This window comes from Carex rostrata, chromosome 16 (assembly GCF_964058835.1).
Source record: "Carex rostrata chromosome 16, lpCarRost1.2, whole genome shotgun sequence".
Lineage (NCBI taxonomy): Eukaryota > Viridiplantae > Streptophyta > Magnoliopsida > Poales > Cyperaceae > Carex > Carex rostrata.
The window spans coordinates 383,461-410,210 of NC_135933.1; the positions used below are offsets into that span (position 1 = coordinate 383,461).

The following is a 26,750-nucleotide window of genomic DNA, read 5'->3' on the forward strand; positions in this document are numbered from 1 at the left end:
ACGGAGTTCGGCAAAACAAAGGCCTACGTCTCCGGAGCTTCGCAACCTCTTGTAGGTGCGCCTTTCTATTGCCCAATACGAAAGGATTACAACTTGTGAACCATTGAGCCCTTACAATTCAAGCGGGAAGTCAACTGGCCAACTCAAAGAGATGAGAACAAGGTCTCAAAGTTTAAGCTACTCAATAGAAACACTCAATAGATCACTCTAACCTAATCTAACTCAAGATTAGTGAAGTGGATTGTAAAACGTTACAGCAACGTTTTCGATTTCTTTGACTTTGATCGAGTTTTTTCACAGCGTTTTCTTAAGGTATAATCGTTATAACGTTTTACAAACGTTACCAATATTTTTATCCTGTTGAAACAACATCAAAAATACTTTACCAATTTTAAAATATTACAAATTAAATTATTGATAAATATTTTCATGATTTCTTCAGTTCAAGCATTCTACATTGCAATTCCAATTCGGCTTGAACCTACATAATTCTAAAATAGAAGAAATCGTAAAATTCAATAATTGTATGTTTTGCAAATTAGTCAAATAGACGAAAAAGATTATTGCTAAAACAACAATCTCCCCCTTTTGATGATTTGCAAAACATACAATACGAGTAAATGCATAAATCAAATTTTTTTCCAATTTGGTTTACCCAATTGTGATTTTTGCATGTCTAGCAATTTCTCCCCCTTTTGGAAATTGACGAAAGGAAGAAAAAATTAGCACATTTTCAAAGTGCTCCCCCTCAAAATATGCACTCCCCCTCAATTTAGGAATATATGAATAATAATAAAAAAATTGAGGAATTTATGTATGATTCTATAAGAGAATTGACAAATCCATTAACAATTGCAATTTTTAATCAAGGATTGTCACAATAAATTATAACAAAGCATGCACCATATTACATATATCACTAAGCATGCAACAATTCATACATTACCAATACCATAGCAAATCAAGGATTTTTGAAAATTATTATAGCACTAGTGTTGTCACACATAATTTGTACGTTGCGGAAGCGTATTTCATAATTATGCAGAGTTTGGATTATCCATTATATTTGTGTGCAACAACTATCAATGATCCAAGTATTTTCTTTATGAGTTGCAATCAAACACATCTCTAAGAGTATATATTAATTATTTTAGAGTTAATAACTAACATATACCTTGTTTAATCTTCCCATTTATTTTTGGCAATTTGAATAGTTTAGGAACCCAAACAACATTTGAGTTGTTGTCTCCATTCCTAAATCTACACTCTAAAGAGGTATGACCAATTTTGCAACAATAATTACAAATTGTAATTGATTGTTTTTGAGTAATCAAACATTGTGTGTAAGTGGCAAGATAATTGCATTTTACTTCTTGAAGTTTATTCTTTTGATTATCAAGAAGAGATCTCAATTTAATTTCATCCCTATATATTTGACCCTTATCAAAAGAGCTACTTGTATCATCAATTTTTAAATCAAAATCATCATTTTCAAATTCTAGAGTTACCTCATTGACGGAGCTTGTTGATGCTTCACTTGAATCATTCGAGTCCATCTTCTTGTTCTTAGGTATGACAAAGTTTGTTAGGACTTCAATGGTTTTATTATTGATAATGCTCTTGTTTGTGATAAATGAGTCAACACCAATTGTTGAAGGACCTTCATCTACATTTTCCACCAATGCAAGGTTGATCTCTTGTTTATTTTTTGAATTCGTGTCGGATTCCTCCACCTCGCTCTCGTCGGAAAACAAGGCTTGGATTTCTTTTGCCTTTTTCCTCTCTTTGTACCCATCATACTTTTGTCTTGGCGTTCGGTCTTGTTTCCCTTCACCATCCATGTTCTTCATGTGTGGAAATAGTTCTAAGCATGCTTGGATGGTGTGCCCCTTTCTATGGCATGCAAAGCAAATTACACGTTTGTTTTTCTCTTCACGTTCCTTGTTGTATTTTCTTTCGAAATCAAGCATGCCTTGGAACATTTTGGATAAGAGAAGGGCATCTTTGGATGATTCATGGTCAATTTTATTGATGAATGAGTCATTTGATAGATGGGTATTTGAGGAGCTAGGAAGGTTATGGTTTTGTGCCGGAAAGGCTACGGATTTTGATTTTGAATTTTGCATTAGCTCTCTGGATTGTCAAAGTTTCTCTTCAAAACTCTGAAAGTGTGCATATAGATCATCCGGTGTGAATGATTCGTGTGTTCCTTGGATTGCTTCTAGGGCACTCACCAAGCCCTCCCACCTATGCCTCCCAAGCATGACTCTTAGTAGCTTTCCTACAATTTTATTATTAAAAAACGATTTTCCCAATTCGGTAAATTCATTTTGAATATGCATAAGTCTATTATACATATCCTCGATGCTTTCACCATCTTCTACCTTAAAGGTTTCGAATTTGACTTCTAAACCGGTTATCTTGGTTCTTTTAATTTGGATATTTCCCTCATACCGGTTTACAAGGGCATCCTAGATTTCTTTTGCACTTGAGGTGCTACCAAAGATTAAGGCAACCGATTCATTAACCAAATTATATATGACATTAATTGTGAGATCATTTTCTTTCTTTGCTTGTTTGGATTCGAAAGTCTCGACTTTAATGTCATTGGTACTATCGATAACACGGGTATTGAATTTCTGTGTATACCTGTCAACTACATCCCATATCTCAAGAATGTTTAAATAATTAATCATGGTTTTCTTCCAATGACTAAAGTTTTTGGTTGTATTATCGAAAATTACGGGTTCTCTCACACATCTATAGGGTGTCATTTGTCAAGTTGATATAACTCGAATTAAGTGAGTCTTAATTTGAGTAACTTGCTCTGATACCACTTTGTTATACTAGTTGCACCACTAATTGCTCTAAAAACTGAAAATAATCACAATTAAAAGTAAATAGATGAGTTTAGAGAAATTTGACACACGGGATGTTAACGGAGTTCGGCAAAACAAAGGCCTGCGTCTCCAGAGCTTCGCAACCTCTTGTAGGTGCGCCTTTCTATTACCCAATACGAAAGGATTACAACCGTTGAGCCCTTACAATCCAAGCGGGAAGTCAACTGGCCAACTCAAAGAGATGAGAACAAGGTCTCAAAGTTTAAGCTACTCAAGAGAAACACTCGGTAGATCACTCTAACCTAATCTAACTCAAGATTAGTGAAGTGGGTTTGAGGTTATTTGAGGCATTTTTAAGTTTTAACCTCTCACAACAATGGAGTGAGCTAAGCTCTCAGAAAATCACTTTTTAGAAGTTTAGAGGTCGGCTCAGATATTTTGGGAAGAAAGCCCAAAGCCCTATTTATAGAGACAGCTCAAAAATGAGCTGTTTGGCCTAAAACGTTACAATGTTTTAGTTCAAAATGCGATTTAGAGTTTTGATTTTCTGACAGCTCAATAAAATGTTACCAACGATTGTAAAACGTTATGTAACATTTTCCACTGTAAAAACTTGATCAAAAACATGAATTTCTGAAGCTCAGATTTAATTAAAACGTTACAACTTTTGTCAAACGTTACAACGTTGATTTAATTAAATCGTTGTAACTATTGACAAACGTTACAACGTTTGTAACTTAAATTTTGAATTTGATACAGCTGTACTTAACGTTCTGACATTCCTAAAACATTACAACGTTTCAAGTTGATTATGTACATTTGTGCTTCAGCAATTCTGTCAGTCCTAACACGTTACAATGTTTATAAAAACGTTACAACGTTTTAAGTTGTTTATGAGTTTGATCAAACTGTTGCTTCAGCGTTTCTGACAGGTCTAAAACGTTACAATGTTTTACAAACATTACCAACATTTGATCCCAGTATAAACAGCCTCAAACTTACTTTACCAAGCTTCTGATTTTACAATTTGTATTCTTGATAAGTTTCTTCATGATTTCTTCAGTCAAAATATTCCATAATGCAATTTCATTTGACTTGAACCTACATATCTTTCAAAACTAGAAGAAATCGTAAAATTAATAATTGTATGTTTTTGCAAATTACTCAAATAGACAAAAAAGATTATTGCTCGAACAACAAACATGTCTTGAAAATATACCAAATTGGCTTCAAACGACGAATCTAAACCGTTGAAACCGACCTACTTCATGATTGATGCGTGTACGTACAAAATTTTGAAATTTTGAAATTCATTTAGTACAGAATCAAGCAGCTAATAAAAATATTATAAGTTATTTTATGCATTTATTTTTTATTTTTTTTTTACCGCTTGACTTTATACTAAATGAATTCGAAATTTTCAAATTTTTATATGTATATTCATTACCTGTGAAATCGATAGGTTTTAACAGTTTAAATTTATCATTTAAATCCAATATAATATATTTTTAAAGTTATACTTACTAACCTCTCTTAATAAACACAAATGGCTTCACTCTAATTAAAGAGTGAGGGCATGGTGCATATTACATAGTGGTAGCACTCTATCGATCTATCCTATGGATTCTTAGTCAAGTTAGAGGAAATTTATGTATACTTTTTAAAAATATTGAAATACAATTTTTTTCTCTCTAAAATTCATAATTTTACATCAACTGCTCTAAAATTTAAAAACTCATAGATTTATCTAATTTATCATTTTTTAATTAAAACTTATTTAAATTTATAAAATACTTATGTTATCCTTTATAAAAAATTATAAATATATAATGTTACGTTACGAAATTTTTACAATTTAAATTCAAATGATTTAAAAGAAAGAATCGATATATCATGTTAACAAAATAGAAGTTTAAACCTTAATTAAGGTTCCCCTAAATAAGTAAGTTAAGTGTGAATCAAAACCGCGTCGAAATTTCGAGATTTTGAAACTTTATAGGCTGAGTGCGGATGGGATTGACCCGCAGTGCGGGTGGGTGCATCCGCACTCATGCAATTCTGTGTTGGTCTGAATTTTCTAAGGACTGAGTGCGGATGGATGGACCCGCACTGCGGGTGGAAGGCATCCGCATTTGGCTCAGACTTTTTCTGGAATTCTGTCTAAAATTGACTAAGTGTTGAGTGCGGGTGAGGGATCCGCAGTGCGGATGGGTGCAGCCGCACTCATGAATTTCTGTGTTAAATTTCCTGAAATCGGCCAAGTACTGGGTGCGGATGAGGTTGACCCGCAGTGCGGGTGGAGTTCATCCGCACTACGCTCAGACTTTTCCTGAATTTCTATTAAAAATTTTCAAGTCTCGAGTGCGGGTCAAGCCACCCGCAGTGCGGATGGGTGCATCCGCATTCAGGGTAATTTAACCCTAAAACTCAAATCCGATTTCTCTCTCTCCCCCACTTCATATTTTCACCATTTTTCAAGTAATTTCGTCCAAGAGAGAAGAAAAAAAGAGCGCGTGAGTTCCGTTTCTTTCAGACTTCCGGTTGTTGCGAGAAATCGAGTTTGGAACCGAGAAAGCAGCCGAGGATCTCTCCGAACCCTCCTATTTGGTATTTCTTTCTCTCCTTCTTTCTTTCGAAACCTCGAATTTTCTCGATTTCTCAGATTCTCGTTTTAAACCCGAGATTTGTGTTCGAATTGCTCAAGGACTAGTTCCTCTACACTCCTTACTAGTTTGTTTGTCAATCTTTTTCCCGATTTCTTCCGATTTGTGAAATCTGATTTCTAGGGTTTCGTGCCAAAATTGAAAGTTGGCATAATCGTGATTTGATTTGCTTAACCCAACCACTTAGACTTGTAATCGGTAGGGTTGCCTCCTGATCGTGAATTTTTAGAACATTTAACGGCTGATTTGAGGTTTTGACCAAATTAGGGTTAACCAAACGGTAAATTGAAATGAACCGAGAACCAAAGTAGTGAAACTGTGACTGAATGGTTACCTAATTATAATTGTGTAGGGTTTGAAGGAACCCGAGGTAAATGGTGTGATTTGAAAGGTTGTAAGTAAGAAATCAGGAATTGAACGGATTGGTACCAAAGGATAGGAAATTGATCAAGGTGTAAGCCTGATGTAACTCGAGTAAATGTTTCCAATAGTGAACCAATGTTAAACCAAGGATACGTATAATATAGGTATAGGCTCGGTCGAGCAAGAACTTGCGAGACAATACGAGACGTCCGATCCTTAAATTAAGCGGTACGCTCGTCATACTCAGGTGCGGGATTCTTGGACTTGTTTGATACTTTATTTTCAGGAATTAAACTGTGTATTCGTTTGTCATGTTGAATATCATTGATTGCATCATTGAATTGTGTAGAGCATTTGCATAGCCCAATCAAATTAAACTTGAATTGATGTGACTTGAGTGATTTGCATGCTGGTATGGTTGTAGGTTGTGTCGATCTATTATGATCTGATTTGATTGAAAGTCACCACGATTTGATTTGATTTGATTTGATATGTATGTGAATGGATTTACGAAGTTAAGCACTTGGATCCAATGAATTTGCCAAGTCGGGCTATATGCTGACTTGGATTCCCAGGATCCTAATGGCCTTAGGTGAACGGCCCTCGATGTTTCCAGTACTGGTTGGGACGAGGGAGGGTGATTATGTTATGAGATGTGATTGGAAATCGTGGGTGACATGTGTAACGTCTATGGCTCGGTGGCATTCTCCTACGTGTTAATGAATTTGAAAGGTCAATTGAATATTACGACTATTGGAATGATTCCAAAGAGGATTTTCTTTATATGATTCGAACCAGACCTTAATAAACTGTTAAGCCAAGCGATTGCAGATGGGTGTCAGATAAAGGGTCCAGCGGTTGGCCATCTGTAGGTGTCAGTAACCCTACAGATGTGGGTTTGATAATGGTTCAGCTCGAAAGAACATCTGTAGTTGCTACAAGCCCTAATGAGTCGAGTTAAGCCAAAATATATGTTGTGTTTGAAATTCATCTTGGAAATTCCGTAAACTGTGTTGCAGGTTGATTAAATTATTGTCGAGCATTGGCATTCTGTTATTTATGTTTTCTTATATATCTGTTTGCATTGTTATTGTTTGAGTTTCATTTTTGAATATAGAGTTTGATTGCAAGTCCAATAATTCAAATGTGGCAAAATTCGCACTGAGAATTTATTCTCACCCCCACCCTCCCGGTTATTTTACAGGTACGGGTGCGATTGATTCCGGAGAGGCACGCGAGCAGTAGGCCTTATAGTTTACCATTTACTTGACCCTAGTTATGTTTTGGTGGTTTAGTTTTAGGGTAGGCCTCGTGGTTAGTATCCGGATGAGATACTTTTGTTGTATTATATTCTGACCAGACTGTGTACTCTGATTATCTATTAGAAACTTGTTTTATATTGAATTGTTTGGATTGAGTTGTTAATTGCCTTGTAAGCATACACGGCATTGTATGCTTACGGCGGGAGACTGTTACGACCCGTGGCCGCGGGGTGTGACATATAATGTGTAAGAAAATCTTCAGTCTTTTAATAGTCGATTATTAAGGACAAATAGTTTATTTATCTACCTGTGACACATGCACAATGAAATATATGCACGCATTTGTATGTATGTGACAAATAAATAAATAAACTATATGTCCTCGCCATCAGTCAATTAGAAGACTGGACATTCTCTTAAATATGTTGTTGTTGTTGTCCCTGATGGCACATAGATGGGGTGAATAGGTATGTTTAAAATTTAACCTCTACAACTTGTAATTATCGGTCGGATAGACAAGTTTATAAGTCGTTCCTGTGTTCAACTAATCTATCTACTGAAAGCTCTTGGCGGAATCAAAACTTGTAAATTAAATAATAAATATTAAAGTGCAGTAAAGTAAATAGTTAAAGTTCAGAAAAAGTGACACAGGAGTTGGTTACGAAGTTCGGTCACTGAAGGACCTACGTCTCTAGAGCAATGCAACCTTAAAAGATGTGCCTTTCTATTACCCAATGAAGAAAGGAATACAAGCTGTGACCAATACAAGACAACACTCCTATGGTCCATACACACGATAGATTGAGCACAACATCTCAAAGGAAAGAAAGGTGAGCACACAGGCTCCAGTATAAGGTGAGCTCACGTGCTCTAAGTCCAGACAATCACTAGCTTCAATCTAATCTTACAATGGATCAAGTTAGGTGAAATATATTCGAGGTTGCTGGAGAGATAATTAAAGTTTGAGCACAATCAACAATGGACTGGGCTAAACCTCTCAAAAGAATTATAACACCATTTTTGGATGGAGAGTAGAGGAATGAATGGAAGGTAAAGAATAGAAGGGAGTGAAATGGAATAGAAATGAAGATTAACATATTTAACCTCTTCGTGTTTGGATGATTAATGAGAGAAAATAAATTTAACTTTCCTTTCTGTCTTATTTCTTGTTTGGTTGATTAAAATTTAGGAGGTTAATGAGAAATTTGGTGACTGTTGTAGGTTTGAGGAAAAAAATATTGTATGAGAATTATATATGTAAGATATAGGGTTTGACAGTTGAGTCATTTTTTCTAAAAATATTTGTAACAATTTTTTTTTCCATCCATTACACCCCAATTTGGGAGGAAAACCGATTATATTAATTATACTGATACAAGGTTAAACCTTTCACCCCATGTACCCTTCACCTTCGACATAATTTTATCGACCAAACATGATTCAACAGAAAGTTTTTGTTCCTTTCCATTCCCTCCCTTCCTCTACTCTCCATCCAAACAAGGTATAAATTGTAAGATTTAGGAGGGTACTCTCTCATCTATGAGACATGAGACACATACCACTATTTATAGTGGAATTCAAAGGAAAGTCAATGGCTCTTTACACAACATAATGGTTTAATCTATTTTGCATGTGTCCAAGTTTCCAGTATTGATCATACCCAGTAATTTGAATTTTGAATTTGATATCCAACCAAGTAACGGCTAGATTCGGGTGATCTCAACTTCATATCTACTTTACTTTACTTTTTGGAGATAAATAAAAATAACAACGCAAAAGGTAAACTGTAAACTTGCGTTGCGTTGGCCTCTGAAGTTGCGTTGACCTTTGACCATGACTATTAAGCTTGCACATATCTCAAACAGAGAAATTGTAAACTTCAATGACTATATATTTTACAAATTAGTCAAACAACACAAAATATTGCTTACAACAACAATTGCGTAATTTTTTAATTTTTAATAAAGAGTAAAATGAGTATTTTATAAATCTAAAATGAGCTTTAATGTAAAAGACAATAAATTGAATAAATTTATGAGCATTTGAAATTTGGAAGGGTAAAAATGATATTATGAATTTTAAAGGGAGAGGAAGAGGTATTTTTCGAAGTTTATACATGAAATTCCCTCTAATATATTAAAAAAATTGTTCAACATCATCTTTTTATGAAGATATATTTTGCATCAGATTTACATTCTTTATTAGAATGTTAAATTATTTAAATCACTTAATCTAAAGATTCCAAACCATTCAAAGTAATGATTTTTTATCCATCTCAAAATATAGTTAATATATATATAGGAAGGATCAAGTTACAACAATTTTTGAGTTACAACAAGTTATAACATACATTTTCTATATTTTTAAAGTCCAAATCGTCGATCCAAACCGTTAGATGTGATCTCTACAATAAAATGTGCTTGGAGACCAAATTTTACATTTTTTAGAATTTTTTTACTATTTATTAAGATGAGTACAAAATTCAATGGTCTGAATTTGACTAGTTTTTGTACCCATCTTAATAAATAGTAAAAAAATTCCAAAAAATGTAAAATTTGGTCTCCAAGCACATTTTATTGTAGAGATCACATCTAATGGTTTGGATCGACGATTTGGACTTTAAAAATGTAGAAAATGCTTGTTGTAACTCAAAAATTGTTGTAACTTGATCTCTCCTCATATATATATATATATATAGAGAGAGAGATGGGCTACGGTGAGTTGCGAAGTAAAACACATTTCTACTTCACGCCGTATTTTTATTTTGAAAGTCCAAACGATCGATCCGAACAGTTAGATGTTTAATCCATATTGAAATGTGCTTGGAGACCAAATTTTACATTTTTTGGAATTTTTTACTATTTATTAAGCATTTTTGAAAATTGTTGTTTTGCTGTGAACAAAAACAGTAAAATTTTCTGGACCATCAGATCATCGACTTTCAAAATTGCTTAATAAATAATAAAAAATTTCAAAAAATGTAAAATTTGATATCATTTGGTATCAATATCAATGATGTTTTGTCCAAAAAATGTATGATTGTTTCAATCTTTCTTCAGTGATGTTTTGTCCAATACGTTATTATAATGTTAAATTAATTTAGTACTGTCCGTACCAGTAAGATTGGTATCATTTGGTATCAATATCAATTTAGATATAAATATGTTATGCCCAAAACTAGCTAAATTGGTTGGTTGATGAATTACCGTTAAGCTGAAAATTGAATGGGTGTAAGTATATATTTTAAGGGCATAAAAGTCATTTTTACTCAAATGAAATCATTTCTCTTTTATTATGTGTCCATTTCAACCAATAAATAGAGAAGAATTAAATTCTTCTCTACTTTTATTCCGATCAACAAATTTCAATTAAAAATCATCCCTATTGAACTCCATTGAATTGAAATTAATTGAAGTCCAACACTTCTATTGAACTCTAAAAAATTAAGACCGTCATTATATATATATTTTTTAAAGAAAATCAAGACCGTCACTGATAATTGGTAAAATACGAGCCAACTGTCGGACAGTTGTTTCATGTTGATATAGACAAACGTGTATTGAACAATAATCTAACACATTACACAATATACTATTAAGAAATAATCTGAACAGGTGGTGTTTAAAATAATTCATTGAAAATCAAGACCGTCATTTTGTCTCTGAAAGTTTCTAAACCCCCATATCCCTGAAACTAAAATTAGAGTTTCTTAATTTTCACATCAGTAAATAAATTACAGGAGAAGAATTTCAGTGAATTATTTGGCTACGTTAGAGTTTATAAACGATTTATTATTAAGAAACTTTAGAGCAAAGTTGCTAAATAAAAAACCTATGTACATTCCTGAAATTGATTTAAAAACTGCCACATTTCAGAGATCTAAATGCTCTTATGGGTATATTAACTCCAATTCTAGAGCTACTGAGATTATTTGATTATCTCTGCTTTTAATAAATGACACTTGTACTTCATCTGATTTTTGAACGGGAGGCGAACACAAGTTTAATTTATTGTACGTAGCTAAAACTATTTCCCAAGTACAAATTGGAGAGAGCCGAAATGAATGAATACATCAGTTACTGTTCGTATGCGTTCAATTCCAGGCATAATACATGTAAAAAATCAAAATAAAATATTATTACTTTTTAAAATGCGCAATTAATAAATAAAACAAGAGTGGGGTTAAAATGCACTGCTCCAACCACATCCCACATATTTATCTATGTTTTCAAAATTCAAATAGTCGGTCTGAACCACTATTCTTGACTTGTAGCTTTTCATTGCACAAGCATGAGGAGAAATCAATCGAAAAGAACTTTCAATGATTTTAGTTGAACAACTCCGAACAAAAATGACATCACTACCAAAAATTGAATTTAGCAAAAGTTTCTGATAATAAACTCATAGCTTCATTTGCTTCATTTGTCAGTGATAAGATAGTCATGTTCTGTTCGGTCCACAATATCTGGTCCTAGGACAAGTAGAAAAAACCATTTTTTTTATTTTTTTATTTTTGAAATAGGAAAACTATCTTTATTTATTAACTTCAAAGAACGGAACACCTATTTATGCCAAGATTGGAGAAAACTCTCCTGGCAGAAGGAAAGATACGGCCGAAAAACCCAACCCCTTGGCCTTCAAAAGCAAACTCAGCATCCCTCTGCATACTAGGGTTTGAATTGGTAGCATCTTTCAAATTTTCTGACTCAATTTCTTCCTTGTCTCGAGGGTCTTTAACATCTGGGGAATCTGACTTAACCTCAGAGATTTCACCTGGTTTCTTGTCAAATAGCCCTTTGAATTGCTTCCTCGCCTTTTTCTCTGTTTCCTATTGTCATCATTTATATCAGCAAATTCATTAGGCATACACAACAATGCCGTGTTCATTAAACTATTAGTTAGATAGATATGAGGAGATCAATCTAACCTGTTCCTTTAGCTTGAGCTTAGCAAGGGCAGCTGTTGCATCAGGCTCCGAAGACTTGTCAAATTTAATCATCTGAATACGTCAAATTGTCAAAGCCGTATTAGTTCATAAATTAAATTTTTGTGAAAGAATTTCAATAGACGAGACATTAAGAATTGAAAAGAACAAAAAAGGTAATGTTCAAACCAACCGCCTCAAAATCTAGTTTTGCTTCTTCAAAATCACCAGCTTGCATATGGGCCATGCCTCTCCTGTACAATGCTTTTACATGTACTGGATTTCCGTCCAAAACCTATGACATAGATTAGAGTAATTCATCACTGAATTGAAAAATATCTGATAAAATAACATATGAGGCAATTGGTACTTAAATAATAAAAATAATAAAAAACCTTGTTGCACCACTCAATGGATTTCCTGCACTCTCCCAATTTCTGATAGCATGCGGCCACATTGAGATGCAACAAATTCTGAGATTAAAATAGGTACATGGAAATTAATTCTGAGAATCTTTTCTTATCTATATCGGTACAGTACAACCAAATCCTTAAGCAGGTTAAAAAGTTTGTCTTACTCTTGAATTAACAAAGATTTTTCCTTCCTCGTCATCTTGTGGATTAACATGGTTATACTCCCGAAGTACCTATACAAAATAAGAAAATAAAAATGAGACGATTAGTATAACTAAAGCTTATTTCTGGTAAAAGCAAGAGGAGAAAGAAAGGGAAAAAAGCCCACTATAATTTCCCTATTTCTAAGTTCTAATCATTACTTGAATGATAACTAACAACTACAAATTATTTAATACGGCCAAGACTAGTAACAAGTAGTGCTGGTAGAAGCACAGAATGCTAAAGAAACATGCCTTCTCATACTTGGCCTTGGCAAGTTCAAATTTCCCCTCTTTGAACAGTCTGTTTCCCTGAGAGAAAATAGCACAATTCACAATCACTTTTTCATCATAAAAATTACTGATTATATTTTGATAACTACATCAGAACATTCACTTGAAAAATAATTCAAAAGTAACAAATAAATAAGTAAATTAATGAAGAAAGATGATTTGTGTACGGTATTCTTTATTTTATCGGCCTCTTCCATGATCTCATTAAATGTTAAGCCTGTCCAATCCTGCACGTGTAATTGTACAAGTATATAATTGCAAAATGAAATTATCTCAGGTTACAAAAATTAAATGAAAAAAAGAGCAATGAAAATACAAACTTTCGGTTTCTCAAAGCCAAGGAGCTCAATCTCCCACCGAACATGAGCCCCTTCCGGAACTTTATCTGGTCTGCATTAAGCAACATCAACTCAGTTAATGTATTTCCATTTTCCAACACATGGACAAAAACAAAATCTAGAAAACAATAAAGAATAAACCTTGGCTTAAATTTGTCATATGCATAATCTGGAGGACAAGTGACCGAACATACTTCACCAGGAAGCATTAGCCGGACAGCCATTTCTAGACCTCCAGGCACCTGTCAATTTGACAAAGTTACCCAAATAGTGTGCAAACCAGAATGGAAGGAAGGACAAGGAGAAAATGTGGGCCAGATGCGGGTAAACGGACTTACAAGGCCTTCTCCAGAAGAGAACTCTAAAGGCTCGCCATTGTTGTCAACTTTTGTATCATAAAACACAGTCTTTTCTTCATTTAATAGCATACCCCTGTAATGCACCTTTAACAAGCTATCATGGAGGGGGCAGTCCATTGGGAAGTCACCTGCAAAAGCAAGTCAGCCAAACCAGACAAGAACAATTACAACAAGTTAAATGTGAGATGGTGTATTAGAACAATGTAAATAAAAGCATAGGTAAATAGTAATAGTTAATTAAGACCTCTTCCATCGACTATACGCCTTTTAATAAGGCGCCCGTCCCCGAGCATGTCTCTCACCTGATCAGAATAATTGTCAAGCCAAACAAATTCGTCAGTGCTTCTAACTAACCTATAATGCTATACGTATGTCATTTGATTGAGTGTGATAAAAAAAAATGATTTCTACCTGGATAAAATGAACGAGTTCAACCTCAAAGAGAACCTCTTCGAGACCTTCAACTGATGGCATGAGAGTTGATTTTGATAAATAGTCCCTAGTAGCATAAATCTTAGCCTTCTCACTCTTTGTCATGCTACCAATGCCAATTTCAAGCCCTTCAGGGACCTAAAGTACAACAAAAAGGCATATACAAAGGGACCCTTGAAAAGTCACTTACACTGAAGGCAAAAATATATATCAAGCAAAAAGACAAAGCAGAATTTCTAACCTCAGATTTACCAAAAGTGAAGAAATAAGGCTCTTCCTTAGATGGCAAAATTACTTTTCCATCGAGTGTACTTGCAGAAACTCTGCAAATTAAAAATAAAAAAAATATATATACAAAGAGCAGCTACATTCAATCACAGAGTGAAGATTCGTTCAAAATATATATAAAGTTTATGTAGTCAGACTACTCATGGCAACGTGCTCTTATCAACAGACATGCCACCAGTACTATATATAGCAGCTCGAATGTTTGTCCTCTTTCCAGTAAGAAACAAAATTGCTGCTAATGTACTGATCGGCACTCAAGAAGCAACTGTCAGATATAAATATGCACGGTTCGAGTCAAAATAGTGGCCGCTTCTTTTCATGATGTTTAGGGCACCGCTAATGATTTGTTTTGCTTAGTAATCAAGAGTAAAATTAACAAAAAAAACAGGAGGGAGATTACCGTGCTGTCACTTCATAAGGTATTCTAGGAGACTCCCAACCTTGTCCTTCTGAAACTGCCTATTCTCCATCACATCACATAACAAGGGCAGATATTCAATTCAGTGCTACATGTATACAGTATACCTAAAAGGTCTACTGAGGATATCCAAAAGAGAATATTTATTGGAGAAATTTTCTAAAAGATGGATGAACTTACTGTCTTCACTACTCCAAAATCCTCTCTTATGACCTGGAAACAAGGTATAATATATAAAGACTAAATAAAGAAAAGTACACTCCCCTTCAGAGAGTTCAAACTTTTATTTTTTCCTTTTTTTTTCCTTTTTTGTGCTGAAATAAGATAAAAACGATTTCACATACCTTGGATTTAGAGAAGTCCAACAAGTTGATTTCAAAATTAAGCTCGTCATCTTTTGGGAAGCCATCTGGAGTTTGAACTGGGCAATCTTCTTCTGCGTAGTGTATTTCAGGCTTCATCTTGAACTGAAACAACCAAACAATGAAATCATGTAACACTATTTCATAGAGAAACTTCTTTTTGGTACTTTTTCTTTAAAATTAGAGAAACTTCTCCCTCCTTCATATAGAGTTTGCTCTTTCTTTTCCTTCCCAATTCTTATTATCCACATGAAAGATTTTGTATGGCTCATCTGTAAATATCTCCTCGGTGGTGTAATGGAGGAATGCAAAGTTAATATTCTAAAAGGAAATCCTAAAGTTAATAGGTCGAAAGGAAAAATGTTCAAGAACGTAATAGAAGGTTGATATCTGTAGCAGCTTTTCTAAGTATGTAGAAGGAAATAATGTAGCATATAAGAGGAGAGTTATAAAAGGATGATCAAAACATAATATCCTCCATTGAATTTCATCCGTAGAAGAATGAATTTGGCTTATACGAACTGAAAGAAAGAGATAGCAGTATAGCGCCTAAGTATAGAACAGAAGAACTTTCAATTTTCATGTTTCTTTTATTTCTTTACTAGTTTGCATTTTTCTTGCCTTATTCCTTTTGTCCCCTCTTTATTTAACATTTAACTAGATTTTAGTTTCTACTATGCATTCTTTATTCATTGTTAAAGGGTTTGGCCGCCATGGCGCAAAGGCATATTACTAGTCTGAAATAAATGAATCTACAATTGTAAAATAAAACAAACAAGATATTTAATAAATAAATAGATTACAAGAGGTTTTAAAAAATGAGAATATATGCATACTATAGATATTTCACCCTTTAACATAGTGGGAAAGGCTTCAGCAAAACCAAGAATCATCTTGCTCTTTCCTAATACAAGTCTTTGAGGCTTCCCTTTCCCTGATATTATATAAGTGGAAGAAACAATCAGTTTTAGTAAATAATAAGTTTACTCACAGTAGGAAGAAAGGTAGAAATCAAACCAAGTATAAGGATTGATTTACTAGCTACTTCTTCACAGATCATTCATACTAGTACTGAGACAGCACAGAATCAGGCCTACAAAAAATTTAAATATAAACAAGGCAGCTAACCTAGGTAGTATAGTCGAAATCTCGATATTATTACTTACAAATACCAGTACAATCCGAGACTGTAAATGGAGTATAATCAGTAAATAGCTTGATGCGAGTAGTAAACTTCGCAAAATACTCAATATAAACTATAGAAGATGTCATTAAGAGGCATGTTTACCTCCATATTCAGTTCTGGTAGAGTAGACAACAGCTCCCTCTGCTGTTCTTACAGTATAATGAAAGATCACCTGCACAAATTGACTACAAATTACAACATCTAAAAAAGACAAATCCTATACAATACAACAGGGCTAATGGGTCTTAGGCCTGCAAAGCATCGGCAGGCCCATAAAGGTCTCACAAAGGGGAAGCCTTTGCTAAGATCACCGAAGTGGTATAAGCCTAAGTCGTGTCAGTTCGGTCGCCTGCAAGGTTCCATCTCGCTTAATCACAAGTTGGCCAAATAGGATGAACTTATGATTAAGGCTTGTGACAAAACAGGCCGCTGACATCAAGGACTTGGGAGGATCCTGAATACATGTGTACCCCGACATTGGAGGCTAATTTCAGCTCATTCACACATAACCACTGTTATAGCTGTCATATAAACAGCTTCCTCACATAAGGTTAGATGTAACACTGTCCATGGAAATCTCTTTTGATAAACTAAAGTCATAGAATTCTGTTAACTGGTCAGCAAAAATTGTTCGATCAGCTTTGTCAAAATGCAAAAACAATCATTAGTTCAAATCTCGTGAACTTTGATGAAGCATTCAGGTTTTCTTACTTGTATTTCTAGTTTTGACATATCTCATAAATAATTAGAATAATGAGAGGTAAGAAACGAAATCAGACCTGGTCGTCGTCAGAAGGCTTTGCATCTCCATTTCCAGAAAGGACAGTCGCCTTCATCAAACTCCCTGGCTTGATCTTCTCTCTCCTTCACCCAGGAAAATGCGATTCATCAGTCAATTTAGGCTATCAATCAGTAAATTAGTAGGATCGAGAAAGAATAAGACCGGGGTGGGGGTGTTACCTCTTCTCGGCCTCTTCAGAAGTTTTCTTCTTTGTGCCAGAGAAATCAGAGTAAGCATCGTCAGCCATGGCAGAACCAACACGCCAACACGAGCTAGCTGCTGCTGCGCCAAAAATGGAGGGATTTGAGATTTAAGTGTGGTGTGGTGGTTAGATTTAGTTGGGATAGGTAACGGGTTGCTCACTTGCTACCTTTGCTGGAGGACAGCGTTGAGTTGAAAGAACTAGCGACCTGTACCTGTACGCAAATATTTCTTATAGAGGAGAGAGAGAGAGAGAGAGAGAGAGAGAGAGAGGTTTCTTTTCACATAAAATTCGGCTAATCGACTGATCGTTGACTTGAACCAAAACTTATCGAGAATTCAACATTTCTAAAGTTCAAATTTGACGATTAAAATTACTCATTTTCTGAGAAAAAAAATATTCTCAATAAATTCCTAAATATTTTATTTTTCATTAAATTTATTTCTGTGTCATATACCTTTTTGAAAGTATGTGTTCACGAGTAACGTATGATAACATAGTTTTTTTTTTTTTTTTTCATGTACGCTCAGACTCTGCATTCAGGCTCATGTAATAAACCTCCAATTGATGTTAAGATTTTTTTTAATGCATAATATGACACGAGAACAAGCCACAATGACAGTGTATATACCAGCTACGATTAGTATCATGGTAATAGAGGTGATAGCTTACCATAGCCATCACATGAAGTCTGCACATGAAGTTTGACATGCATGGCACCCTATCCTTTAGTTGGCTGCTAAAAGTTTAGAGAAATATATATTGAAGCTCAGTCACCATAGCCATCGTAGATACATTTAATAATTAATATAATATATATATATATATATATAGAGTACGGCTAACGCGCTTCCTCTAGCATATGGGCCGAAATGCTTCCGGTGGAAATTTGAAATTTCAAAATCCAAAATGTCGATCTGAACCGTTCATCTCCTTCTCCATATTAATATCTGCTTGGAGACAAAATTTTACATTTTTCTGAATTTTTTTACTATTTATTAAGCCACTTTGAAAATCGCTGATCCAACGGTGCCTTAACAAAACAGTAAAACCATTGGATCAGCGATTTTCAAAGTGGCTTAATAAATAGTAAAAAATTTCAGAAAAATGTAAAATTTGGTCTCCAAGCAGATATTAATATGGAGAAGAAGATGAACGGTTCAGATCGACTTTTTGGATTTTGAAATTTCAAATTTCTATCGGAAGCATTTCGGCTCATATGCTAGAGGAAGCGCGTTAGCCGTACTCTATATATATATATATATATATATATGATATGATTGCATTTACTTTTAATTTACTTCTTCCATGCATTTAGTTTTGATTGAGCTAGCCACCGTGCAATACGATAAAAATAGATTGAGAGAGGAATCCAAATTGGCACCCGAGTCCCGAGAGGAAATTAAAGGAGAAACGAGAAAGAAGTGCTAAATTGTCAGTTCTTTCAAGGAAATTAAAGAAGAAAAGGCAAGGAAAACGAACAAACTTGGAAAAATGCGCAAAATCTGTTTTGAACCGGGTTTTTAAATTAGTTTGGTTCAACGTACGGTTTTATAAAACAAAAACCAGCCGGTCTTTAAGCAGAACTGAAGCCATTGCCTAGGGTTTCTCTTTTCTCAATGGAAGAATCGAGAAAGAGAAGGCAAGCTGACACCGAGGGACCATCCAACGAAACGGCAGCTGCCTCAGACCATCCCAAGCGTCAACGGCTGTCGGATGAAAATGGTGCGCAGCTAGAGGTAAGCAATCACATCGAGCAAGAGGAGCTGAAGCCAGGAGAGCAACACGAACAACTCAATGGAGCTGAAGTGCAAGAAGCGAATGGAGAGGAGGATCAACAGGTGCTTGTTAGGGGGCACCGCAATGTGGAGGTTAGAAAGGACTGCCCATACCTTGATACTGTTAACCGCCAGGTTAGATTTTCCTCTGCGATCTATCTCAGATTAAAGAACAAACAAACAAACAAAATGCTATAATTGCTGGCACTAGTAAATGATTTCATTTGTTGTTCTAATTAAATTGTAGGTTTTGGACTTTGATTTCGAGAAGTTTTGCTCTATCTCACTATCAAATCTGAATGTGTACGCCTGTTTGGTTTGTGGCAAGTATTTTCAAGGGAGAGGCCTTAAGTCTCATGCCTACACACACAGTCTGGAAGCGGGTCACCATGTGTTTATCAACCTTCAAACAGAGAAGGTTTATTGCCTCCCCGATGGTTATGAAATTAATGACCCCTCTTTGGATGACATCAGACATGTTCTGAACCCAAGGTAACTGTTTTTTTTTTTCATTTGAATAACAATGTTGAATTCTTGCAAACTGAGCCTTTTCTACTAATGGTGAAGTAAGCTCTGATTTAGTCCGCTTGGGCATCAAATCATGATTATTTCCATCCAAGAAACTGTAGTATTTATATCAGGTTGTTGCAATTTAAGCCTTGACTGAACCCACTTCACTCAACCTTCATATAAAAAACAGTTATGCATTGTTTTTTCTGGTTAGAGATTTCAGGTAACAACAAACCTATATGAGCAAAAGGATGATGCAATTCAGCCTAATCCATATTCTTTTGTAGACATCAAACACCTGTATGAATTTTTGTGTGTAATCTAAGACTTTTATTTGTTTTACACAGGTTTATGAGGGAACAAGTAGCACATCTGGATCAGAACAGGCAATGGTCGAGGGCACTAGATGGATCTGATTATCTGCCTGGAATGGTAAATTTTTCACCAAATTCTAATTCAGCAGTTTTCAACAAAGGAATTTTGTTATTTTGGCTGTAGATGTGGTTTCGACTTGCTAATGTAGAAGGAAAAAACATATAATTTAATGCAACAAGCTCTACGGCATGTCTACCTGACAGAGATAGTTGTGTTTTTTTTCCTCTTTGATTTTGCTCGTATATGGTGGTTAACATGAAATTCAACTGTTTCAGTCCAGTACCTAACCGACAATGTACCAGACTGTATTGGCTTCTTTAGGTGTTTAATTACTCTCTTCAATTAACCCCTAGCTCATCAATATTCAAAAATATACCAAAAAATAAAATGCATGACTACAAGAGAGATCATATTCGGTACAAATCTATGGGAACCAAAATTTGCAGTATTTTAGATCAGAAAAGTATCTTTCAACTAATCCCTTTCGTACTTGCATACATACTCTTTACAGCTCGGTCTTAATAACATCAAGGAGACAGATTTCATGAATGTCACGATACAATCACTGATGAGAGTCACACCTTTGAGAAATTTCTTTCTCATTCCAGAGAACTACAAGCATTGCAAGTCCCCTCTTGTTCACCGTTTTGGAGAACTGACACGCAAAATATGGCATACCAGGAATTTCAAGGGCCAGGTTGGTCTTTTCACTTCTATGAACTTTAGACATAATATTTATATATTGATAAGGATATCATAGAGGTGTGGCAAGGTCGCAGCAATATTCTATACTCGTACATGTTAGATAGAGGTGGCATCATAAATTCATAATGTTATCGATAATAAGTATCATCAAATTATGAATGCAATACCTGGGAAATTACTCCCAGATAGAAACATTAGATCCTGTGAACTGTTCGGACTATTGTGTATATAATACTGTCCATGTTATGCGAGTAGATAGTCATAAATGTACCCATTTCTTTTCCAGGTTAGTCCCCATGAGTTTCTTCAGGCTGTTATGAAGGCCAGTAACAAGCGATTTCAAATTGGTGTACAGTCTGACCCAGTCGAATTTATGTCCTGGCTTCTGAACACATTGCATTCAAACTTAAAGAGCTCAAAGAAGAAGAACAGGAGCATTATCTATGATTGTTTCCAGGTTCACATACCTATAATGATCATTTTATATACATCTTTCTTGCACAAGTTACATTCTAATATCCAAGTTCTCCCCTGTTTGTTCCTTGCATAAAAGAAACCCCCCACCCCACACCCTCCTTCCATAGACACCCATTAAAAGAAAAAAAAAATTAACCAGGTTGTGGTGGTGGGGGGGGGGGGGGGGGGGGGGGGTAACAAAAGATCAGAAAAGCACACACCTGCATAAAGAAAAGAACAAGATCAAATATAGTAGTAGACTACCTGATGGTGCTGGCACAGTTTTTATCTGTTACAGCTAGTTTTTTTTTTCATAAATTTTTGTTTTCCTATTTTTTAAAATATTCCTCTTAATTGTGTTATATATTGGCAGGGGGAGCTTGAAGTTGTTAAAGAGATCCCTAGAAGGCCTGGTGCAGAAAATAAGGAAAATGGCAGTGAAGGAAACAATAATAAAGCAGCAAATGAAGATGTCATGTCTGAGACGTCTCGAGTACCGTTCCTGATGCTTGGTCTCGATTTGCCGCCTCCACCCCTTTTCAAGGATGCTATGGAGAAAAACATCATTCCTCAGGTATACCTTTCAAATTTTTTTTATTTTATGTCATGCACACAGCTTTGTACTTAATTTGATTCTTGTGTTCGTACAGATTCCTCTTTTTAATATATTGACGAAGTTTGATGGAAAGACAGTGACAGAGGTGGTGAGGCCATGCATTGCTAGAATGAGATATCGTGTCATTAGGCTCCCCAAGTATCTTATCTTACACATGCGCCGGTTCACCAAGAATAATTTCTTCATGGAGAAGAATCCTACCATTGGTACTTGATGAATTCAATTCTCTCCTCCCCCACCCCCAAACTCCCATGCACTCTCTTCTCTGTCTATTATTTATGTTAAAAATCTAGTGAGGACAACTTAAAATGCATCAATATTTTTTCCAAGTTTGTGGAGTTGATTAACTACTTTTTAACATAAGATAATTAATGACGAACATAATGCAAAACAGTTCATTTTCTTGCATAACACTAATTGACAGATCCCATCTGTTAATGTAATATTTATTTGTAAGTAATTTAATCTCACAAGTCCCTGCTGTTTTATGTATTTATTATTATATTAATCTACGTCATCTGTTTTCCTCGAGCCAGTTAACTTTCCGGTGAAAAATCTCGAGTTAAAGGATTACATCCCTCTGCCAATGCCAAATGGAAATGAGAAGCTAAAATCAAAGTATGACTTAATTGCAAATATTGTGCATGATGGAAAACCAGGTGAAGGATGCTATCGAGTTTTTGTGCAGCGAAAATCAGAGGAGCAATGGTTTGATCCTTTTTGTCATGTTTTAATCCTTATCTATCATATGCTATTTCTTTAATCAAACGCCCTTGCATTAATGAGTTTAGAAGGTTATGCACGTAATTGTTGAAGTGTATAAATGATCGGGAGCCAACAATATGTCATCCTAATAATTAATAATTTCTTGATTGTTGTTTTCAGGTATGAAATGCAAGATCTGCATGTGACCGAGACTCTTCCTCAGATTGTAGCTCTCTCTGAAGCTTACATGCAAATTTACGAGCAACATGAATGATAGAGATGGTTAATTTTGCTGCTTATCCTTGATACCAAAAAACGAAGAAAAATAATGGAAGCCCTTTCGCCAAAATAGTTTATTGTCCATTAATGTATTAATGAAATCCACATTTGAGGCATGGCTTAGCCTCCTAGTGGAGAAGAGTTTTGGTTGTAGCCACTGATTTTGTAGAGTTAATAATTTTAGTTTAATTCTCTTCGCTGAAGTTATTTAATATATAATATAGAGTTAGGTTAATATGACACTAGTGTTATATCAAACTAAATAACACCACATCTTAAACCCTTAGATCTGCTTTAAGATTCGTACTATCCGCTTTTACTGTTCAAGCACTTCATTTTGTACGAATCTTAAAACAAATCTAAGAGTTTAAGATGTGGTGTTATTTAGTTTGATATAACACTAGTGTCATATTAGCCTAACTCTATAATATATTGCTTGTATTGTGATGGCAAATTTCCATTTTAGCCTGTAATAGCTCAAAGTGTCATTTATGCTCTTACAATTTGCAACGAGCCGAATGATTGCAGATTCTGCAACAAATTATGTAAACAGTAATTAGTAACCCTATCACTTCTAATTGTTAGGATTCTTTTCGTTTAACAAATTATATCAAATCTAGAATAAGCTTAAATTTAGTAATAATAACTTCTATGAATTTTTTTTGCAGTCAAGTAAATTTTAACATAGATAATAGTTTTTATTTTAAAAGTTCATATAATGGAAAATAGCACGAGCACACAAATTCGTACAAAGAAATACAATTTTTTTAAAATCAAAAGAGCGCATGAAAATATTATAATGAATAAAAAAGAAAGTAAATCAGATGAATTAAACCGGACCTAAAACCGAATCATTCACTGGAACAGTCACCACACTCAGAAGTCTCAATAGAGCATTGAATCAAATCTGATCAGGAACTGAATTAACCGGATATGAACAGTCACCATTCAAAGGTTCCAATAGAGAGCTGCCAGTGTGAAAGCCAGAAAGAAGAGAGAGAGAAGAGGAGCAGAAGAAAGAGAGCACACCACAAACACCAACACAAGCTAAAACATACAACATAAAAAGTAAATGACTATATGTACAGCTCGTTCCACCCACTCTTCCATTGCCAAAGAGGGGAAGAAGAGTTCGAGAGAAGAGAAGAAAAAGCGAATCGTTTGTTGAATCCCAGGAGGTCGAAGGAAAGCGCAATGACCAGATCGAGTAGGCGAAAACACCGAGAAACGATGGTAAGATATGATAGACTGAAGCACCTGCTTGAATGAAGACAGAGTAATGAACAGTGGCCAGATCTACTAGACAGAAGTACAAAAAACAGTAGCCAGATTGTCACACCCCCGATCTGGAGGCACGATGATTCTACCGCGTCTATTTATCATTCAACGTAACACATGACATGGATCTTTTTATGCATTGCCAATAGCATCCATTATATTTTTGCCACATCCCAAATAATTAACAAGAATTACCTAACATTTATAGTGGATGATGTTAGAGAAATATTCTCTATATCCTGTCAGATAAAATAACTCCAAATCCCATATCTTTAGGTGGCCCTGCTGTCAATTATAACCCGGAAGTGCTCTTTATCTTCGTATAATAAACCTTTAACCCACAAGGAGAAACGAGTGAGAAATAATAAATTATTTCTCAGTGCTGATTGCCACTCAGATTATTGGATTCGAAGGAAATCCATATTCAAAATGAAATCACCGCACGAGAAACAAACAGTTCATTTCATAATGACGAATGCAAATGCTCAATAACAGTATCCAATTGAACAACAAAAATTACATAAATAAATTAGAACTTTAAGAATCTTATCAGAATAAATGGTTTGGGTCAAAATCTTTTAATACTTTAAGTCTGGTAACGTTTGGGACCTAATCTTTACAACCACTAAGTCTGGTAACGTTTGGTTTCTTAACTTTATAATTTCTAGTCTGGTAACACTGATAGATACTATAACATGTATCTGTCGTGTCAGGGCTTATACCGTTCTAACTATCCTGACACCTGATTAACAGAAACAATACGAAATCAATATCACAATACTGTTATTATCGAAAAGAAAATCAATGATAAGACATATTACAGTTACAATTCACATTTATTCAATATCCCCTATCCAACTGGTATTGGATTCAGTTGGGGCCATTCACCATATGTGCATAAAAGTCCTGGAGTAAAGTCTAGTAGCTAGCTAGACTTTATGATATATTAATCTTTTTTCTCCACTATATGGAGGTTCAAGGATTACAGTATTAATATTTAATCAATTCAATCACTGTGATCTCAATCAATCATTTGCAATAATAATCATCCAATCGATAAACAATATCAACATGACAGTCAATAGACTTACCTGTAATTCAGTTTCAATTTTATTGGGTTATGCATATGATGCAACAGTTCAATCAATGCAGTCAATCAAATATTCAAAATGCACAACGAGTTATGATTTAATTCCTAATTATAAATCTCAGACTAATCCAATAACCTTGTAACTGATATCGTAGGGCAACAGGTGAGCTTTGCTAATAGTCTATTCTTTTTGCACATTATGTCTCATCAATCTCTTACTTAATTTGCCTATATCATAATAATATATATATCCTGATCAATACTTCAAGTGTTCAAATAAAGTCAAGGTCCAAGTTCAATTTATTCTCATTGTTCATTTTCGGGTACAGTCTAGTGTAAATGAGATATATGCTATTCTCCTTAAATTTATCCTTTTCAAGTCAAAGGCACAAAAGCTCATAATTTAATTCACAATTTATTCTTTAAATTCCAACCGACATTGTTACTAAACATGTAACTTTGCACCGAGACCCCTTCGACAAGTTTAATTTACCAATTCATTGTACCTTTGCAAATTCCCCCTTCCCTGTCCTATTTCTATTACAATATACCCCTTAAAGCTTAGATGAGTATACCAATAACCACATTAAAACCGATACGGATAGGTACCAATTCCCATATCATACCAAATACCCTGCAAACCCCTTGAGCAAAGCAATAGAAAACAATTAAACCACTGGTACAAAGCAAATGGATTTCGGTACCGAAAAGGTACAAGTAGGGTTGAGTTATAATCTAAAAATCTGAGAATTAGATGACCCATGTAACTTGGTTATTGTCTAGGTATCTGAAACCCAAAACAGACAGAAATAAGAAAAACACAACCATAATTATCAGGTTCACATTCAATTAAAATAGCACATAAGAAATAGAGGTCTCAAGCAAATTCATTAGCACACATTATTTTATCAAGTTTCAATTAAACTGTCACAACATTAAGCTTATATATTTAAATCCGTTTGATCCCTATTTACCAATATATTGGAACTTTGCAATTTATACCTTCCCTTTTATATTTCTTTTCCTATCAAGTCCTTAAAATATAAAATAGCATACCAATACCCACAATAAGACTGGTATTTGTTTGTACTAATTTCGGAATACCCAACATCAAAATTTGTATTCATTTAACAATTGCACCACATATCAAAACCATATTCATTAAGAAAAAGGAATGACCATATCATAGTTTCAAATATATAAGTTCATTTGTAAAGATTATCACCACTACACATTTAAACAAGATTTCTTTCAATTTGAATTTACAATAAAATTATATGATTTGCTTCCTACTTCAACAGAGAGAGAGAGATAATTTCTCTGCTATATTTCGAAGAGGGGACAAGATAAACAAAACTAATAAGAAACATAACAAGTAGATAACAAGCTAAGTGGGGTTAAAAATATATAGAAGCAGCTTAGGTGACTTTAGTAGCTGCTGGAGCAATATAGTTTTGCCACGCAATAGAGATAAAAATATTTTGATCCATATATAGAAAGAAATTAAATGAAAACTTGTACAAAATCAAATTGAATTGTCATGTGGGTCCATTTCCTATTTTATCAATTTGACATTGAGATTTTCCACCTTTTACAATTTTAACCTTTCACTTTTGACACTTCGAAAATCAGT

General features: G+C 34.6%; 2 protein-coding genes and 1 long non-coding RNA gene across 5 annotated transcripts; 1 reads left to right on the top strand and 2 right to left on the bottom strand.

Annotated features, from left to right (window-relative positions):
* Window positions 1-11,468: 11,468 nt before the first annotated feature.
* Window positions 11,469-17,498, bottom strand: PAS1 (FKBP-type peptidyl-prolyl cis-trans isomerase family protein). 3 transcript variants are annotated; one of them, XM_078317287.1, is made up of 20 exons: window positions 17,303-17,498; window positions 17,122-17,206; window positions 16,445-16,514; window positions 16,007-16,090; window positions 15,139-15,261; window positions 14,975-15,007; window positions 14,777-14,835; window positions 14,330-14,411; window positions 14,068-14,226; window positions 13,901-13,958; window positions 13,636-13,784; window positions 13,439-13,539; window positions 13,280-13,349; window positions 13,127-13,186; window positions 12,921-12,977; window positions 12,630-12,698; window positions 12,448-12,525; window positions 12,246-12,347; window positions 12,056-12,127; window positions 11,469-11,956 (listed from the first exon to the last, which is right to left on the bottom strand). In XM_078317287.1, the coding sequence occupies exons 5-20, from the start codon at window positions 15,253-15,255 to the stop codon at window positions 11,675-11,677; spliced, it is 1,548 nt and encodes a 515-aa protein (XP_078173413.1). In that variant the 5' UTR covers window positions 15,256-15,261; window positions 16,007-16,090; window positions 16,445-16,514; window positions 17,122-17,206; window positions 17,303-17,498; the 3' UTR covers window positions 11,469-11,674. The 3 variants fall into 3 exon arrangements, with proteins under 3 accessions (XP_078173413.1, XP_078173411.1, XP_078173412.1); XM_078317285.1 differs by having other exon boundaries at window positions 15,993-16,090; window positions 17,303-17,483; XM_078317286.1 differs by having other exon boundaries at window positions 14,777-14,831; window positions 14,971-15,007; window positions 15,993-16,090; window positions 17,303-17,479.
* Window positions 17,499-18,899: 1,401 nt separating this feature from the next.
* On the top strand, window positions 18,900-22,952 carry LOC144567301 (uncharacterized). The gene is made up of 9 exons (XM_078317403.1): window positions 18,900-19,238; window positions 19,351-19,595; window positions 19,961-20,045; window positions 20,500-20,685; window positions 20,980-21,150; window positions 21,523-21,723; window positions 21,800-21,971; window positions 22,302-22,473; window positions 22,651-22,952. Exons 1-9 carry the CDS (start codon window positions 18,945-18,947, stop codon window positions 22,742-22,744), a joined length of 1,620 nt encoding a protein of 539 aa, XP_078173529.1. The 5' UTR covers window positions 18,900-18,944; the 3' UTR covers window positions 22,745-22,952.
* LOC144567302 (uncharacterized) lies at window positions 22,753-23,269 on the bottom strand. Its single transcript, XR_013515387.1, has 2 exons — window positions 23,171-23,269; window positions 22,753-22,947 (listed from the first exon to the last, which is right to left on the bottom strand). It is a non-coding gene; the product is annotated as an uncharacterized LOC144567302 (long non-coding RNA).
* Window positions 23,270-26,750: the final 3,481 nt, after the last annotated feature.